The sequence below is a fragment of the Hippoglossus stenolepis genome, chromosome 2 (genome assembly GCF_022539355.2).
Source record: "Hippoglossus stenolepis isolate QCI-W04-F060 chromosome 2, HSTE1.2, whole genome shotgun sequence".
Classification (NCBI taxonomy): Eukaryota; Metazoa; Chordata; class Actinopteri; order Pleuronectiformes; family Pleuronectidae; genus Hippoglossus; species Hippoglossus stenolepis.
The window spans coordinates 25,877,628-25,895,358 of NC_061484.1; the positions used below are offsets into that span (position 1 = coordinate 25,877,628).

A 17,731-nucleotide genomic window follows, 5' to 3' on the forward strand; every position below is an offset into this window, starting at 1 on the left:
ATTCCGGCTCACACCGTTCTAACATAAGAAATCTCAGAGCGGATGTGACGTGTAAATTCTTCCTCCTGATATATTCTCTCTTTCCTTCAGTTTAAGTCTCCTGCCTTTTCTTGCACTGACCTTTTGGATATTTGTCAGGGGGCGCTGGAAGGAGGGTATCGGAGATTATCCGGAGGAGTACAGTGCAGGTCTGAAAGCAGCTACTGACGTATTGGGCACCAACCTCAGCGTCTGTGAGTCCTTGGCGGTGAACAGTGGGTCTCGGCCTTGAGGACCGTGACCTTCCCTTGGTCTCTTCCTCTCCAGCTGTCTGCGATCTGTTCTCCCTCCGTCAGATAGGGAGGATCCTCCAGTCAAAGGCCCTGCTCGCCCTCTTGCTGCTGGCGGCATAAATCACACACATGTTGGCTTAAAACCCTGGCTCACACATCATTCATTGTTGTGCTGCCATCACGCCAGAGATCCCGCTCAGTGTCTGGGACCAGCATAAATCACTGCTGGCTCTCACCCACTGTGCAGCAAAGTACCAGGTTACATCTGGCAAGTAACTATCTTTTCTTGTGTGTGTGAATCCTGTTAATGATGCAGTGAAGCGGGTGCTTCATGGACAGTCTGGAGTTTTACTTTGTCTCGGGAACAAGATTTACAGTCATTACCTGAAGCAGCAAGTCGGAGCAGGATGACTCGTTTGTGTTCAGACACATCGTCACTTCCTGTCCGCTTCCTGAACACTCACACACACACACACTGCAGAGAATTTGCTTATCTCCTTTTCTATCTCCTAGCAGGTTGGCTTGAATAATGTTTATATTTATATTATTTAGGTCTGAGACAGATTTGAATAACAATGAGAAGACCGAAAGAAAGTTGGAAAGAAAATGAATGTCTTGAAAATATGTAAATCCTTTAAATGTAATATAACTTGAGTCCTAGTCATGAGGTCCAGTTGAAATCTGTTTAAAGTACAACACAGATACTTTGAAAATGTAAACCCCATCCCCCTCTCACCCGTCATGTGCCCCCTGCAGACAGTTGTCCTCTCCGTCACCCTGACAAAACACAGCAACACACACACACACACACACACACCCCTGCTCATCTGCATGATCCATTAACTCATCTGATCACGGTTTATTTTACTGAGTGCACCTTTATAATTCATGTAAAAGTCAATTTACAAGATTCCCTCACGTTATCTGAATAAGATTTTTAAATACTGAGGATTGATTCGGACAGAAAACTACAGAAGTCACTACAAGAGCCTGATACCAGTGTTGTTTATGAAAGACAAAAAAACCACATAAATATTAATACATTAATCAATATACAGAAATGTAGAAGTACAGAAAACTCTGAAAACATCAGACTTTGACAAACCTCTAATGAGGAGAATCAGTTTTTATGTTCAGTATCTAAATCCACATGATGTTCTGATCCGTGTCCGACCTGAGACCACGTAGTGGTTTGATTTATCACTTGTACACACACATTGTTCTGTGTAACAAAGGGAGTAGGTGCCTCCATGTTGTCTGCAAACATAATAATCATCTTTATTTAAAACAAAAAGGAAGCAGCAACTAAAAGACGTCACAAATTCAGTCAATTTAAAAGACAGCAGTTGAAAAAGTTCACTCACTAAAAGAAAATTAAAATTCAAGTAAAACCAGAGACGTCTCTCAGAAAAACTTATAAGAAATTGAGTCAGCCGACATTATTTCCTCGGGCAGATCGTTCCAGATCGTCTCAGAGCCAGATGAGATGATTTTGGTCCCTTTAGTTTCCAACCAGCTTTCTGAGACAGGTAGCAGACGTCTGCCCGAGGATGTAGAGGTAGGAGCTGGGGTGTAGGAGCTGGGGTGTAGGAGAGGGTGTAAGAGCTGGTGTGTAGGAGCTGGGGTGTAGGAGCTAGTGTGTAGGAGCTGGGGTGTAGGAGCTAGGGTGTAGGAGCTGGGGTGTAGGAGCTGGTGTGTAGGAGCTAGGGTGTAGGAGCTGGGGTGTAGGAGCTAGGGTGTAGGAGCTGGGGTGTAGGAGCTGGGGTGTAGGTCAGATACACAAGACTGAGAAAGACTTTAAACTTAAAATAAAATTCTAAAACATGGAGCCGGTGTAAAGAGGCTAAAACAGGAGTGATGTGATAACGTCTCTGGGGTCTAGATGAAAGTCTGAAAATATGCTCCACTTCATTTAGCAGTAGAGTTGCCCCACCACCGCCCACAAGAAACTACTTTCAGTTCAAACAAACATGATCTGAAGCTCAGCATTTAGCGTCTGGTCCTTTGCTCGTCTCCCAGTATCTCTTCATCTGTGCGATGCTCGTCGTTGTCACGGCGATGACCTTTGAGAGGCTGCAGCTGCTCAGAGGATGCACGGGGTCGACGATAAACATGGTGTTTTCCGGGGGGTCGGTGGGGGAAATGCCCAGGTGCTTCAGACACATCCCCAGGTAGGCGTCTTCAATGAAGAGCGGTTTAATCCGAGGAGAGACTTGCAGGATCTTCCAGGGAAGGTCCAGGGACATGACGTAGGCCATGCCCAGAGGATAGGGGGGGAACTCCGGCTCAGCGATAACGTCTCTCGGGAGGTAGAACTTATTAAATGGGTTTCTCAAAACTGGGCTGTGCCACCACACCAAACCTGTCATGTAGTTTTGTTTGGCCGTGCCGGGATCCAGCAACAGTTTGACCAAGTTGGGGACATGGACCAACATGTCCGAGTCAATCTTCATGACGTAAGAAGCGTTGGTGCAGTGAGCAGCCAGCCACTCCAGCATGACCATGGTCTTGATGGTCAGATTGTGGTAGCTGTCCTGGAAGTCGCTCTGGATCAGGTCGCGGTGCCGATGATTCTCCTGACTGAGTTTCTCTTGCTGCTGCCCAGCATCAGCTCCTCCAGGCAGGCCCACTAAGAAGAGCGTCCCCACCACCTCACCCTGAACCACTGTCTCACTTCCCCATGTCTTTCGGATGGCGTCCCGAGCTGCCACATCACTGGGCGCGACTGGGACCATCATGACCATGAAAGGAGACCTGGTCCTACATGTCGGTGTGTCGTCCATGATGATTTGGTAGTTTCGTGGATAGGCCACATGATACGTTGACAAAGATCCGGGACTCCAGTTGCCATCAAAGCTGAGATAGATGAGGAAGACGGCCGCCGTCCCCAGGATGCAGATCAAAATGTGTTTTAAATGTCTCCTCCTGTTCCCCATTGAACCTACAGAGAAACGACACTCGTGTTGTCACATGACGGCAGCAATTCTCTCAAATATGATTCAGGTAAAACAGCAGCACACGACTCAGTCGTCCACCATGTTTGAGAGGAAGAAACATGATGTAATGATTAAAAACAAATGCAATCGTTAAAAGCTTTATATCAGTGTAATCATTCCAAATGTTTTCAAGTAGCAATCATGCAAATTATAACTGATTTATACAAATGACTGTGCTGTAAACAAAATGATATTTAGGAAACAACGGTTGTAATAATGATTATATTCTAACCATGTTTTGTATTTTTAGTCGTTCATCTTCTCTGGTGAAGTTACATGACTAAATGCTGGAAAGACTGTATTTGATTTGCATTCACCGGCCACACTGTCAATAAAAATATTTTAAAAACCACGTCCACATATTTACAGATTGATTTTTTTTCGCCCAGATGATGAAACTTAATTCTGTTTTCATCCTGTCACAAGGTTTTTTAATTCCATATCTGGGCTCTATTGCTGTGGGATCTTCAAATTGTTTTCAAATCACTTCTTATTCTTTGCTTTTAAACTGTTTACTATTTGTTTCAGTTTTCAACTTGGAAAACACCTTGTTACTGTGTGTTGAAGGGAATTAATGAAGATTTTTACTGTTATTCTACAAGTTTAATTTCTATTATTATACAAATGTATTATTATAATATTATTATTAATAATATGTAGACACATTAAAGTCTTGTCTCATGAATGATCTCAGTTTAAAACACTTGATGCTAAATGTCTATAGTAGGTTTTGATTGATTTTCTCCTTTTACAGCTTAAAGGTGTGGATGTTCCCCGTGTGGCGCGGTCCCACCTCTCCCCGGGGAAAGAGACTCTCCCACGGCGCAGCTTCTCACTCACCACCGCTGCAGAGACTCGGTGAAAACCTGGTGACTCTTCCCTCTCCTCTCCGTTTTCCGTCTCCGTGTAGGTTTGGACGTTTTTCCATGACTTACAGAAAATGTACCAATTACTGTCACTTCCTCGTTTCAGTCCAGTAATCAAGAAAACCCGAAGTGGAGTTTCTTGATTACTGGACTGAATGGAAGTGGACGGACATCAGAGAAATCCTGGAATGGAGTCCAACACCTCTAACCTACGGTGGGCGAGAGAGCTCAACGCGTGCAAATCAATTTGAGGACACGTGCGCTCACAAGGGGACACCCGCGCGCGCACACACACACACACACACACACACAGAAGATGCACCTGCTGTAGTGTGTAATGCTTTGAAAGGTCCGTCACCATTGACCAATAGAAGACTGAGATCATTTCTCAGTCCGTCCGACCTGGAGAAAGTCATTCATGCTTTCATATCCTCACACCTGGATTACTGCAATTCTTAGAGTGCAACATGACACCTCACCACTAGATGTCACTAAATCCTACACACTGAACCTATAACATTGCCTAAATCACATTTTTGACTGTAGGCTATGTCTTTGTAATCCCAATAAAAGACTTTTATCCTTTAAACACAAGCAAACATACCAAAAAAAAAAAAAAAAAACTGACCAGAACTAAATCTGTGAAATACTCTTCTATCACGTGTACTTATGTCTTTGTCTTCTCCAACGCCGTGTCTCTGTCCGTCTCACACACCATGAGCAGAGTGAGCCAGACTCCGTGGTGATTTAGTGGTCGCAGACAGTGAGAGGGTAGAGGCCAAGCTCTGGATCTCATACTATCTCTCCCCATTCACCAGCCCATAAATAATCACACACACACGGTGACACCAGGGAAACTGCAGACGGAGGAGATGAAGGATGGAAGGAGAAAGACGGAGGGGGAGGTGGTGTCTTTTGATGAACAGAGAGAGAGAGAGAGAGAGAATGAAGACAGGTGTGGGAAAAGAGAGAAATAGGGACGTCCTGCTGGTTCCAGTTCAAACACTGTTTGATTGATTGATTTGCAAATGTGGACTCACCTTTATTTTCACTTCTTAAAAGATAATTACTTGAGAAGCTTTGATTATGTTTCACTATTGGATGTTTTTGTTAAAGAGGCAATGCATTATTATCAAGTAAATGTTGATTTTGCACAATGAAACTAGTACAAAGCCCAACAAACAAGTTTAAATTCACTACATCTGAAGTTTTATTTTCAAGATCCATAAATTACTCTCTGAGAAATCAACAAAAAATTTGCTAAACGTCTTACAGTGTTAAAGAAAGTGAAAATAAATTCCTAGATCTGCCGCTGAACCAAAATGTAATAGATTCAATCAATGAAATCAAATGAAATTTGTACAGCCCGTATTCACAAACCACAATTTGCCTCATAGGACTTAACAAAGTGCGACATCCTCTGTTCTTTACCCTCATGAATAATATAATATAATATAAATAAACTTCAAACAGGAACCATAGAAACCTCAGAGAGATTTGATGTGTCCCTCTCTACCAGGACGGACAGAAGAGTAATAGATGCCATGTGCAGCAGAGCACATCAACACAATTACAATATTTACAACACTCACGAGAAAAGACAGCGACTAACATAAATGAAGATGTTTAAAGTATCAATACAAAAGAAATGTGTCTGACAGAGATGAAGGGAGCAGCAAGGACAGCTGCAGTGACTGTGTTGTGTTGTTGACGTCCACACTCGCTGCCGTTTCCCTCCTCTTTACATTTTGTGGACTTCCTCCTCACCACGAGGACCCCTGCCACTCAGGTTCTCACGATCCCTGTCGGAGAGTCACTGCGGGCTGTGAGAACCACCGCCGGCCCCCCCGACCGTGCCGGGGTCTGCGCTCCCCTGACGCGAGCGCGCAGACGCAAACAAAAACACACACAAACATGTCGCTGCTGGACGTATATGTTGTACAAACAGATTCACACGACGGCAAACACGGGCTCTGCATCCTGACTTCACTCCATCGTCTCTTAAAACAAACACAGCTGCAGCTGGAGCATCGAATGTGCTTTGTGTGGATCATGTAAACCATATGTGATCAGTCTCCAGTACATGTGTGTGTGTACATTCATGATAGTGCGTCATTGTCAGCGAGGAGCAGGAGTAGAGGAGGCAGTAACTAAGGCGAAATCTATACTACTATTTGAAAATTGGCGATTTCAAACTAAAACCATCACTGTTCACCTGGAAACGCACATTAAGTCACTACGGTGTAAACAGGAATTGCTTGATTAATAGGAAAAAATGTATTCCCACAACAGGGACAGCAAAAGCTTTGAATTGATCCCCCACGTTGTGTCCTACACTGGAAGCTGACGTTGTCCTCTGGGAGGGGGTCACGTGAAAGGAGCCTGATGAATTAGCGAAGGCTACGACTTGACTGAAAGGACCCGATCAGCAAGCGGTTGTGAGCGTCTGCGTCATCTTTTCCAATTGTCTCGGTTTCAGCTCGTCTAGAGGGGGTTTTCAAACTAAAACGGGACCAGCAGCATTTCCAAACGTCCCAGTTTTAGCGTCTCTAAAACTCCGGAGCAGTGTGGACGTCCTGTGTTTCAAACCAGAACGTAGTGGTGTGGATGTCACCTTATGATGGTAGAGGATCAGGTATTTGCAGTCAGATTAACTTAGGCTGTAGAATGTGCGCCTCCTCCCCAATCGGGGGATGGAGGCGTGTTGTTGAGGTGCAGCTCGTACACCTGCTCGACCAATCGTGAGTCACTCTCAGCCATCATTCGTTCACTGTGTTTTTAAAGCATCTAATAACTAATTAAAACCAAACCTGAACAAACGTACCTAAGACGACAGAGACCATCTTTGATCTATTTGTTGTGTAATTTGATATTTTCAGGTTTGGTCCATGTCCTATCTGCTAACATGGAAGAAGCGGGGTTTATGACAAGTGCTGCAGCCGTCCACCAGGGGGCGATCAAGATGATTTGGCTTCACTTTGGGAGATGGTTTCCTCCAGCAAAGTTCAGCTCAGTTCATTTTGAGTTCATCTGCAGATCTACACTCTCCCTCCGTCATCTCTGGAATATTTGTGCTCTTTTCGTTTTTTCCCCCGTCGCTGCAGCATCGTTGCCTCGGCGATGGCGTCCGTCCTCACGAGGCGTCTCACGAGGCGTCTCACCACAGCTCATTAACAGCGCTGATGACTCCGGAGCCGCCGCCGCCGCTGCTGCTCTGAGATTCGTCATTAACATCTGTTTGTGGCCGGCGAGGCAAAGGCTGAAGGCCGCGAGAAAACAAAACAACAACACTGACGAGGCTGACGACTGCAGAGTCTGGAGCGTGGACGCAGGACGGGTTCCCATGGCTGTGTCCTCCTCCTCCCTCGTGTTTTCCTTCCTCCCCTCCTTCCCTCTCACTGTCCCTTGTCAAATCCCTCCCCGTCTTTACCATCCTCCCTCCTCACTTTCTGTCTTATCTCCCCCTGTCCTTGTGTCTATCACCTCTCCTCCGTCCTGTCCTCACCTGCTCTGCCTCTTCTCTTTTCCGGCTCCTTCTCTCTCAAAGCTTCACTCCTCTCTCTCTCTCTGTCGGAGATAAGATGTGGCAAAATGAGACTCTGCTTCAAAGTGGGAATCCTCGCCTGTGTCGGCCCTGCCAAAGTGCTCATGAGCAAATTCATCACAGCTGCATGAGTGTTCTGCAGCGTTTGTAGTCAAACATGGCATCTATAGAAGGAAGAAGACAAAACAAATGTTCTTTAGTCATGAACACCTTAAGGGAAAATGTGCACTGTCCTTAACTCTGAAGCAAATTGATGTGAAGTGATGTTTGTTGTTCACTTCATGCACCTTGATGTGTATTAAGGTGTCAGGAAGGCAGCGGGTTTATCACACTCACTGGATTGATGCATCGCATTTGTCTCCAGCTGCTTTCAGACGTTTTACTGAAAGTTTCCAGAGAGGCTGTACTACGTGAGAACGCAAATGTCCGAGTCAGTAGCCATGGACATTTTACAAAACTCTTCCTCTCAGCGGATCATCGTGTTCTGCCCCAGGCGTTCAGGGACAGTCTCATTCTGGGTACTTCATATGTTAAAGGTATATATATACTATGTTTATGTTTATGTTTACTTATTAATTGTTTGGGCAATGTACTGCAATGACCCCTTCAAACTTATTTTTAAGGTAATAGTATTTGTATTAATGTGTGTATCTGTATACATATTATATATATTTAAGTACATGCTGTGTATGTACTTTTTGTATGTGTATGCATTTACATGTATGTACATTAACTCAAAGGGTTAAAATACTAATGTAAAATATTAACTTTTTCAAAGAAATTAAATTAAGAGGGAAACAGGTGTTTTACTATTCACGATAATAATAAACTAAACGCACTAACCGATGACCAGAAATATCACACTCACACACACACACACGGCGTGTGTGTGTGTGTGTGTGTGTGTGTGTGTGTGTGTGTGTGTGTGTGTGTGTGTGTGTGTGTGTGTGTGTGTGTGTGTGTGTGTGTGTGTGTGTGTGTGTGTGTGTGTGTGTGTCAGGGTACAGGTGGCAACTTCATCATCAGCGGTGAAAAGTTATATTAATACACCAGAGTTAAGAACAACTGGTGTGTGTGTGTGTGTGTGTGTGTCAGGGTGCAACTTCATCATCAGCGGTGAAAGTTATATTAATACACCAGAGTTAAAGAGGAACACACACACACACACACACACACACACACACACACACAGACATGACAGTTATATGGAGAAAGAAAAAGGCAGAAGTCAAAAGACAGAAAAATAAAATCCTTCTGCTTTCTGGCAGTGAACCAAACACAGAGTCTGACTGCCCCCCCCCCCCTGGGGAGAACAACTCCAGGCCTGAATTCCTTTGTGTTATTTCATGTTTTCCTCTCCACCACAGTTTCTCTCTGAAACACAGTCTGTGTGCGAGCCCTCCATAAAGCAACTTCCCCCACGTCTGCACTGCTGTAAAACAAGCTGTGTAGTCAGGGCGATGTAGTCAGGGCGATACAAGCCGTTTGAGCATTTATTCCATATCCTTGATATCAAATGTCAGTCCCCTCCACTAGTTCGGTCTTTGTCAGCACTAGTTGGACATTTGGTCGCACTAGTTCAGCATCTTACTGTACTAGTTGAACAAAAAATCTTCCTAGTCACTCTTTTTCAGCAACTAGTGCCACTTTTGTTCAACTAGTTACAACAGAAACCTTACTAGTAACACTGTGCACTGAGCACTAGTAGCACCAAAGTCCCTACTAGTTGGCTTTTTGCCGCACTAGTGGCCCTCTGGACCGAACTAGTAATGCTGAAAGTGTTACTAGCTAACTAGTGAGCTGCAAAAGCTCTGACATGTAAGCTAGTCAAACATGGATTCAGCTCACTAGTAAACTAATTTTCTGCACTAGTTGAACTAGTGGGAGCCAAATGTCCAACTAGTGCTGACAAAGACCGAACTAGTGGAGGGGACTGACATTTGATATCAAGGATATGGAATAAATGCTCAAACGGCTTGCCATAAAACAGACAGGCATGACACACACACACACATGTACACTGCCTGCTCTGCACAAGTCAAATAAGTGCACACACACACACACACACTCCCAGAGCAACACCCCCTGGATCTTATCCCTCTGTGTTTTCCTGTGTTATTTACATTCCTGTGAAGCTACAAGTCTGAGGAGGTTGGGAGGGACTCAGGGAGACGAGCGAGGGTCTTACACGGACAGAAGTCATTTCCGCTGCTGTGTTGGGGGTGTGGGGGGGTCTGTGAAGGGTCAAGTCTTCCCCAGCCCCGACTGTGTGAATCACATAAACACTGCGACTCAAACACTCCCACTTGGTACCCGAGTGCAGCCGAGGAACCTTCCACGCAACACTCTGTACTTGTTCACAGACGTGTGGCTGTGTTGAGGATCCACTGAGGAGATAATATGTAACAATGAATTAAGATGTCTGAAAACCTTGTGTACTCACATTATCACAAATGATGGAGGGAAAAACACACGTCCAGCCAGTTACATGTTTTTACCTTTTTTTTATTGGTCACTTGTAATTGATCATATTCATTTATTGCTGTTTGCTGCGTAATGTGAATAAAACCATCCAACTGGGTCGTTGTTTTGATCGAGACCTCATGTGGCTGAACGACATATTGCATGTTTAAGTCCTGCGGAACATTCTGGATCATTTCTAGATGTTAAATCACAGTCAAACAAACAAAGCCTCCAAGATAACTTTGAATCACCAACTGAAGTAAAACTATTTTTGTACTTGGTAAATGCTGTTTTCCTTCAAACGCCAGGAAACCAGTTTATATATATATATTATATATGACATAAGAATTAGTGTTATTATGATTTGTTGGTAAATCAAATGACATTTATGTGTAAAGTTGCTGTAGCGATGCTTTAATCCCATCATGTGATTATATTACATTATGATTATGACTTTAGAAGGTGTAGAAGTTGTTCGTAGCCAATTGCAACATACACTTTATTCAATACTATTAAATAAAAAACACAAGCTTCTGAAGAATTTCAATAAAATAAGGAGAACAAACATGGATGCAAAATTTGTGAAAAAAACAACAAATAAATGTACTAAAAAAATGTAATCTTTTATTCTAAATATAAACTAATTTCAGCTCATAAAAACAAATCACTCCATTTATTTCTTTATTTAAAAAATGTAATCTCACCTTTTTAAATTTGTCTGCCGGCCTTGTTCTTCACTTGTTGTTGAGAGAAACGTTATCACCCCCCAGTTATCAGAGCTTTAAACAAGATGCTGTGTTTTTAAACTCGTCAGTTTCACGTATTGATTTGTTCCCATGAGAAAATCCCTCTTCGGTGTTTCACTGTAAAGCAGCAGAACAAACACAAGTGTGAAGGATCAGGGTCGTTGTGTTTGTTTTCTCGCACTGCTGTCACACGCACGCACACACACACACACGCACACACACTCGACACACACACTCGACACACACACACACACACTCGACACAAAGCAACTCTTTACTGGGACTCATCCCACAGCCCAGCTGGCCTTGAACCCACTGATAACGGCTACGTACAGTAAATGAAGAATGTGATTAAATGATTAAATATTAATGAACTTTTCTAGTTATGATCTGCTCAAAGCTGTTTACAGTACAAAACCCATTCACCCATTCACACAGTGCGTTTATTCCCAGTCCCTCTTCTATCACACACACAGCAGTTGTCAGGGGCAGTTGTGGTTCAGTGTCTTGCCCCAGGGACACTTTGGAATACAGACTGGAAGAGCCGGGAATGGAACCACCGACCCTCTGGTTAGTGGACGACCCGCTCTGAGCCACAGCCTCAAAATGTCCTTCTGAGACACGTATGTCAAGGAACTGACTATGGCGTCTGAGTTTGGGCAGTTATGGCTCAGGAGGTAAAGCGGGTCGTCCACTAACCGTTTATCTATCATATATTTTTGCTTGTTAGAGTTTGTAAGCAAACCCAATAGTGGACAGAATGCAATGAAATAAAGAAAATTATTAAAAAAAAAAATAAGATAAAAGAAGAAACGGCCCATTTAAGGGGGATTAGGTTTTCAGTTCTGAGATGAAACAACTCCAACGTAGTTAAAACATGATTTCACTTTGGGATCAAATCGACGACGAGCACATTCCTCTGTGTTTTTATTGAGTGTGAGTCATGTTGATGGAAACTGGACTTCATCTGGACACAGCTCGTGCAAGTCCCGGCTCGACTGAGTGACCGCCTCGTTTTAGACTCTCAGATGTCAGTGTGTGTGTGTGTGTGTGTGTGTGTGTGTGTCGCTGCTCATGTATGTGTAGATTTTATGTATGTATTTAAAAACTCTATATTTAGACGTGTGTCTTGTTTTTCCTCTGTCGGATGGATTGTTGACATCTGTCCGGCCGTGTTAGCACATGTGAGTGACACCGGCTCCACTGGCGGCGCACGGCAGTGTCGTCGGCCGTCTGGTGAATGCGACGGCAGCGTCGGGTTTCGCCGTGTTCCCGTGCACGCAGCACAACCCTGCGTTTTTTTACTTTAGTGTCTCCGTCCACAGCTCATTTGCAGCTGAGGTGACAAGTGGAAGTATTTGGTTAGAGCTGCAGCGACGACTAACTTTCCCAAGACTGGGTATAAATACACCGGCTCAAAATGGAAAGGCAAACTTGGAGGGTGAACTGTAAATAAAGAGAAATGTAATGGGAGGGTGAACTTTCGTAAAATCTGCGGCGAGGAAATGCTCGTAAACCCGCCTCCTCCATGTTAGTGGATAGTGCATGGGCCAAACTAAAAAATCTAACTACATGTTAAAGTTTCTATTATTAAAAATTGGGGGAAATGTCATGATTGACAGCCGAGACTGACTCATGATTGGTCGAACCAGTGGAGACAGGTCACACTCGCGTCGGGTGCGGACAGAAAACACAGGATCACCTGTCAGGTTCACGTCAGGCTCGGTTAATTCACTCTCGGGCTCGGATGCGTGCAGCTTGTTGCACTGCCACCTAATGGCCAAAAAGAAACAGTTAATGCAGCCGCTAGGCTCAATGAATCGCTACATCGTTTAAAAAACAAGATGGTGAGTGTCACTGGTGCGTGTGCTGCTCCTCTGAACCACATGATCGATTGAGTTATGTACCTGTCAGATTTAATTATGTAGCTTTTGGATCACGTTCATCTGGTTTTAAACCTTTGTTTGTAATCAACCTTTTATTTCCTTCGTTGCACGACACTACATCTTCCCACTGAACAGTTTTCCTGACCTCAGGTTTGTCTTCTTCAGTCGTAGACCCCTGGATCATAGAATGTTTCGGCCATTATTACTAAGCCCCCTCGGGCCGAGACGTGCAGGGTTGCCCATAGCCGATCACGTTTTATATAAACGTCGGTTTTAGGGTTTTTTAGGTTTAAATTTATTCAGTTTTCGTGAAGTCAGAATTAAGAGCGGGATCTAATTTTCTATATACTTTATTCTGCTTGTTTAATAGCATTTAGATTGTGGACTCCATGCCTGGTTTATCAAGTTTATTGATATTAATTTCTCCTCTAAAGCATTTAAAACTTCTGACTCACCACCTGATCAAGTCCCGGCCTTTCTCGATATCCTTTCCTGCAGCTGCACAACTCCAGGATCCCATCATGGTCCAGAGCTGGTTCGGACGTGATTCTTAGTCCTAGAGGGGGTCGTGCCAGATTTCTTAATTCACTGCAAACATAAATCAGAGACAGAACATGTTACTCACATCAACTGTAATACAATAACACAAAGCTGTATCTTGTGCAGAGGTGTGTGTGATCCGCTGATATGCGTCACAGCTCTGACGTGGAGAATAAAGCACCGGACTGAACCATCCTTCCTGCTGCGGATCTCTTTTGCAGGTGCCTCGGCCTCGGGGATGCGCCCGGCTGCGCGCTCTGGCTCCAACTCGGCCCCTCCCACTTCTCCAGCTCGTATAAGTGCTCGCTTGCTTCACTTCAATGAGAGCTATTGTTGGAGAGTCCGTGCGCCCCTGAACGCTGGCGGATCCCGGAGCCGGACCCTGACAGACGGATCGTGCGCTCCCGTGACTCGCCTCCTCTTTGGTTTTTAAAGTTTGTGCGTAAACGCGAACTCTGCTGCGTCAGTGGAAGAAGTTTGTGGAAAGTTTTTCTGGGGTTTTGCATCGAGAGACTCGCTGACAAAGTGGATAAAAAACATTTAGCGTGAAACGCTGCTGCAGTGCGTCCCCGCGGATTTTGGATTACTGTGCCAAGGTACGTGTCTCCTGCGCTTTTCTCCCACTTACGATTGTTTCTAAATGTGCCTTTTTACGCACAACGCGAATGACTCACCCACTCCTTCTCCTCCTCTGAAATGAATGTGATTCCACTAGCAGTTAAATGGCAGAACTCCTGCTCATGTACGAAGTCTTTATGATGCTGTGATATCCATTAGAGCCAGTGCGCAAACCTGTGAATCTGCAAACTTTGATGCTCTCCGATAATTGATCCAGGATCAGCCCCCCTGCTGCGCCTGTGCCCAGAAGTCCCTGGCTCGCATATGAAAAGCTTCCCTTGTGGTCGGAGACTTTTTTTTTTACTCAGCGTATCCATTGATTCCTCTTCCCCGGCGCACGGATCACTATCTCGGGTCAGGATCTACCCGGCCAGACGCGCGGGCAGGAGAGACACAGGGAGGAGTGTTTCCCTGCAGAGATATGTGGAAACAGGATTAGCTCTTATCTGCTGTCATTGCTCCAAACCGTGCTCGTGTCGAATGTATCGGATTAGAGGTCGTTATCTGCCCCTCCACGGTTTCTCGCACTTGTGGCTGTTTGTTTGCACCTCGGATGGAGGATACTTTAATCTGTGATGATCCCCAGAGACGAATCAGGAGGTTCCCGTTGGGACAAACAGGCTTCCTGCGGGGTTTTAAGACTCATGTCTCATGCAGTGTGAACTAGATCTTATTTATTGTCTCATTTTAAATATATTTTGGTCCAACAAACCAAACATTGCAACAAGCTGGAGTAAATAATTGAAGCTTATCTTAAGAAACAAGTCAAACTTTTGGACTAATGATAAAACAAAAGAACGAATTTTGGAAAACATTTTGGCCATTTTCACTGTTTTCTGACAGTTTAAATAATGAGTGATTAATCAAACATTTACTAGCTTCTTCCCTGACCTGCACCACAACCTTCACACCAAGTTCATGATAATCTGTTTCTGTGTAATCCTGCTAACAGGCAGACGGACGAGGTAATAAACTAGTATAGTAATGCATGGCCGAGTTCCTCTGAGAACCCATTCACTGTTCAAGAGCTCGACGATGAGTTCGGGGACAATAAAGTTCCAACTCAATATTATTTTTTCGGTGAGTGGGCAGGAAAAACAAACCCAGTTTGGAGTGCGAGTCTGGGAAAAGCAAAGAAAGGTGGAGACGGGGATGGACCGGAGCACCGACAGGAGAGCGGCTGAGAGCAAAGCAAACATTCCTGACTCGGTGTCTCAGCAATTTAATTAAGGTTCCTGTGAGATGCTGCAGCGAGCACCTCGAGGTGAAGGCTTAACCCCCAACTCCCACCACCCCGACCCCCCACCCACCCCTGTTTCCAGCTTGGACTAATCCCAAGGGGTCAGCTAAATAAGTGTTTGGGTCACGCCACGATGACAACTAAATAGGGGGGGGGACCCCCGAAGGAAAGCTCCCCAATCAGGGAGTTAATAACCCCATGAAGGAAGTTAAGAGGTACAAGGTGAAGGGGATCGAGACATGGGTTGGATGGTGTGTGTGTGTGTGTGTGTGTGTGTGTGTGTGTGTGTGGATGAAATTTCAGTTGTTATCAGCCACACCAACTAAAAGCCCCTCCTCTTAGTGGAGTTTAAGTGTGCCCTGTGGTGCTCTGATGACACACACACACACACACACACACACACACACACACACACACACACTTCAGGTCAGATTTCGGTCACTGTACCACTGGCGGGATATATTTTTATAGGGAGATAAATTCCTGAAACAAGCTGCTATTTTATTTCATCCGCTACTGATCGACTCGTGGCAAAGTTTTTCTTGGCCCCTGGGGACAGAAAGCGTTTCCCTCCTGTTGTTGTCCTGACCAAAACATCTTCTTTGGGTGTTCTTCCCCCCCCTCGGCGTCCACAGCGCTCGGCGTGTGCAGACGCTGCAGAGAGGCTCGTCTCCAGCCACGCCCTCCTGCTCGCTTGTTGTTGGTTTTCTGTTCGATCTGTTTTCCATCTTGGTTTTTCTGCCACGGCCCTGAAATTTGCTCTGGGTTTTCTCTTTTATGTTGAACCAGAATGTCACACTCACTCTGCCTCAAATCCTCGTGATACCCAACCCCCGCCAGACTCCTCAGTGATATTGGAAGGTCTACTGCCAAAGTTTACTACAGTATAGTTAAGGTTATGGAAAGATCTTGTGTATATATATATATATATATAAGCATGGAAAACAAACTATGGTTAAAGCGTGGTAAGGGTTTGGCAATGAAATCACTTGGTTAAGTTTAGATAAAGGTTGTGGTTATGGTTTAAAAGTTTGTCGTGGGCGGTGAAAGCTCGACTTTACGCTTCACTAAATGGAAACACTGCAGCTTTTCACACTGGCATTAAAGCTGCTGTGTTAATCGTGCACTGCAGATCTGTCCAATATGATTCAGACTGATACTCGGCTTTAATATTCATCCGCACTTTCTACGTTTCAGTTTGAACATCCATCACCTTTGCTAGATTTTACATCTGCGGTCCACACAACTCTGGAGTTTACGAGCCCCTAAAATTGAGAAATGCATCTAGCCTGGTTTTAGTTTGTGTATTTGTATGGACAGAGATATGCAGTTAAAATCCTCATCTGGACGGAGATTGTTTATGTTTTCAATTTAAAACTTAAAATTGACATCCTTTTTGGTCTTTTGGGTGTTTTTGCAACTTTCCACGAAAATTGGCCCAAAAAAAAGGCAAAGTTCCACATTTCCAGTTGCTATTATGTGATAATTCTAAAGAGGCATATCTCCTAATATCTTGCAACTTTTGTATCTTGGGGAAGCGAATGAAATACAACTTTTAGCGCCCTCTAGTGGTAGTGTTACGTATGACACTGTGCCCCGACGCCTTGAGGAAACATACTGCATCACACAATGCACCAATTCAAAAAGTGTTGTATTTTTCCAATAATAAGAAGAAACCAACTCTATTTTTAAGTAGAGGATCTAAATGTGAATCCTGATCTCTTCCCCCTCGTGTTGTTGTGCAGATGTGTAGGTGGGTGGGTGGGGTGGGTGGGGGCTGAGCGGCGTGTCAGCTCATTTGGGAACCAATTGTGTATAAATATATAGAATTTGAATTAAGAAAATACACATAAATGCACATTTTCTGCATCAACAAACATAAACCCAGATACCGATGCGTCTGTGAACTGTTCATATTGAACGGTCCAGCTCTGATTTAAAGATATTGATTCACACAATCTGACCTCTGTATTTGTTAATTTGTTAAATTCTTAAAACACTTTATAACATGCGTAATGTAGATGAAGCCATTTGGGATATGGCTAAATTTGGTTTCTGTTTTCAGCGACACGTAAAGTCTCACGTTACGTCTTTACAGGCTTCCTTGACACCACAGGAATGCTTCACTCAAACCTACAGCAGGCGGAGACTTAACGTGCCCACTGAAGGGGAACCCCTACTTTCCAAGAACATGAACCCACCCATCCTCCTCACCCCCTCACCCCCAGGGAGGGTTTAGGGGGGACGCTACTCCTTTACTAACCCATGAAGCGTGTCTCTAAACCCCCTCATCCTCACAGTGTGTTGTATAAACAAGGAGGTGCGGTAGGAAGGTAAAGAGCGTGACACACACACACACACTGTATAAACTCCGACATTCCTCCGCAGTACCAGGAGACACCAGGAGATGAAGATGCCTCCGACAGCAGATCTGTGGTCAGATTTCTCCGCAACAGAAACACAAGGCCGAGATTGTAACAGCGTTTAACCTCTTGATAACCTGATATCAGCAGTTTTCTCTCTCCGCTCGTGTCCCCTAATGAAGTGTTGAAAGAAGTGC

At 44.4% G+C, this 17,731-nt stretch overlaps 2 protein-coding genes across 2 annotated transcripts in view; one reads left to right on the plus strand and one right to left on the minus strand.

The window, feature by feature from the left end:
* Positions 1-1,434: 1,434 nt before the first annotated feature.
* LOC118122108 (beta-1,3-galactosyltransferase 5) lies at positions 1,435-4,247 on the minus strand. The gene is made up of 2 exons (XM_035178573.2): positions 4,109-4,247; positions 1,435-3,213 (listed from the first exon to the last, which is right to left on the minus strand). The coding sequence occupies exons 1-2, from the start codon at positions 4,194-4,196 to the stop codon at positions 2,255-2,257; spliced, it is 1,047 nt and encodes a 348-aa protein (XP_035034464.1). The 5' UTR covers positions 4,197-4,247; the 3' UTR covers positions 1,435-2,254.
* Positions 4,248-13,651: 9,404 nt separating this feature from the next.
* Positions 13,652-17,731, plus strand: part of LOC118122022 (vasorin) — a 30,630-nt gene continuing 26,550 nt past the window's right edge. The window contains exon 1 of the mRNA XM_035178412.2: positions 13,652-13,909. The gene's annotated coding sequence lies outside the window, so the exon portion shown is untranslated. The remainder of the gene's footprint in view (positions 13,910-17,731) is intronic.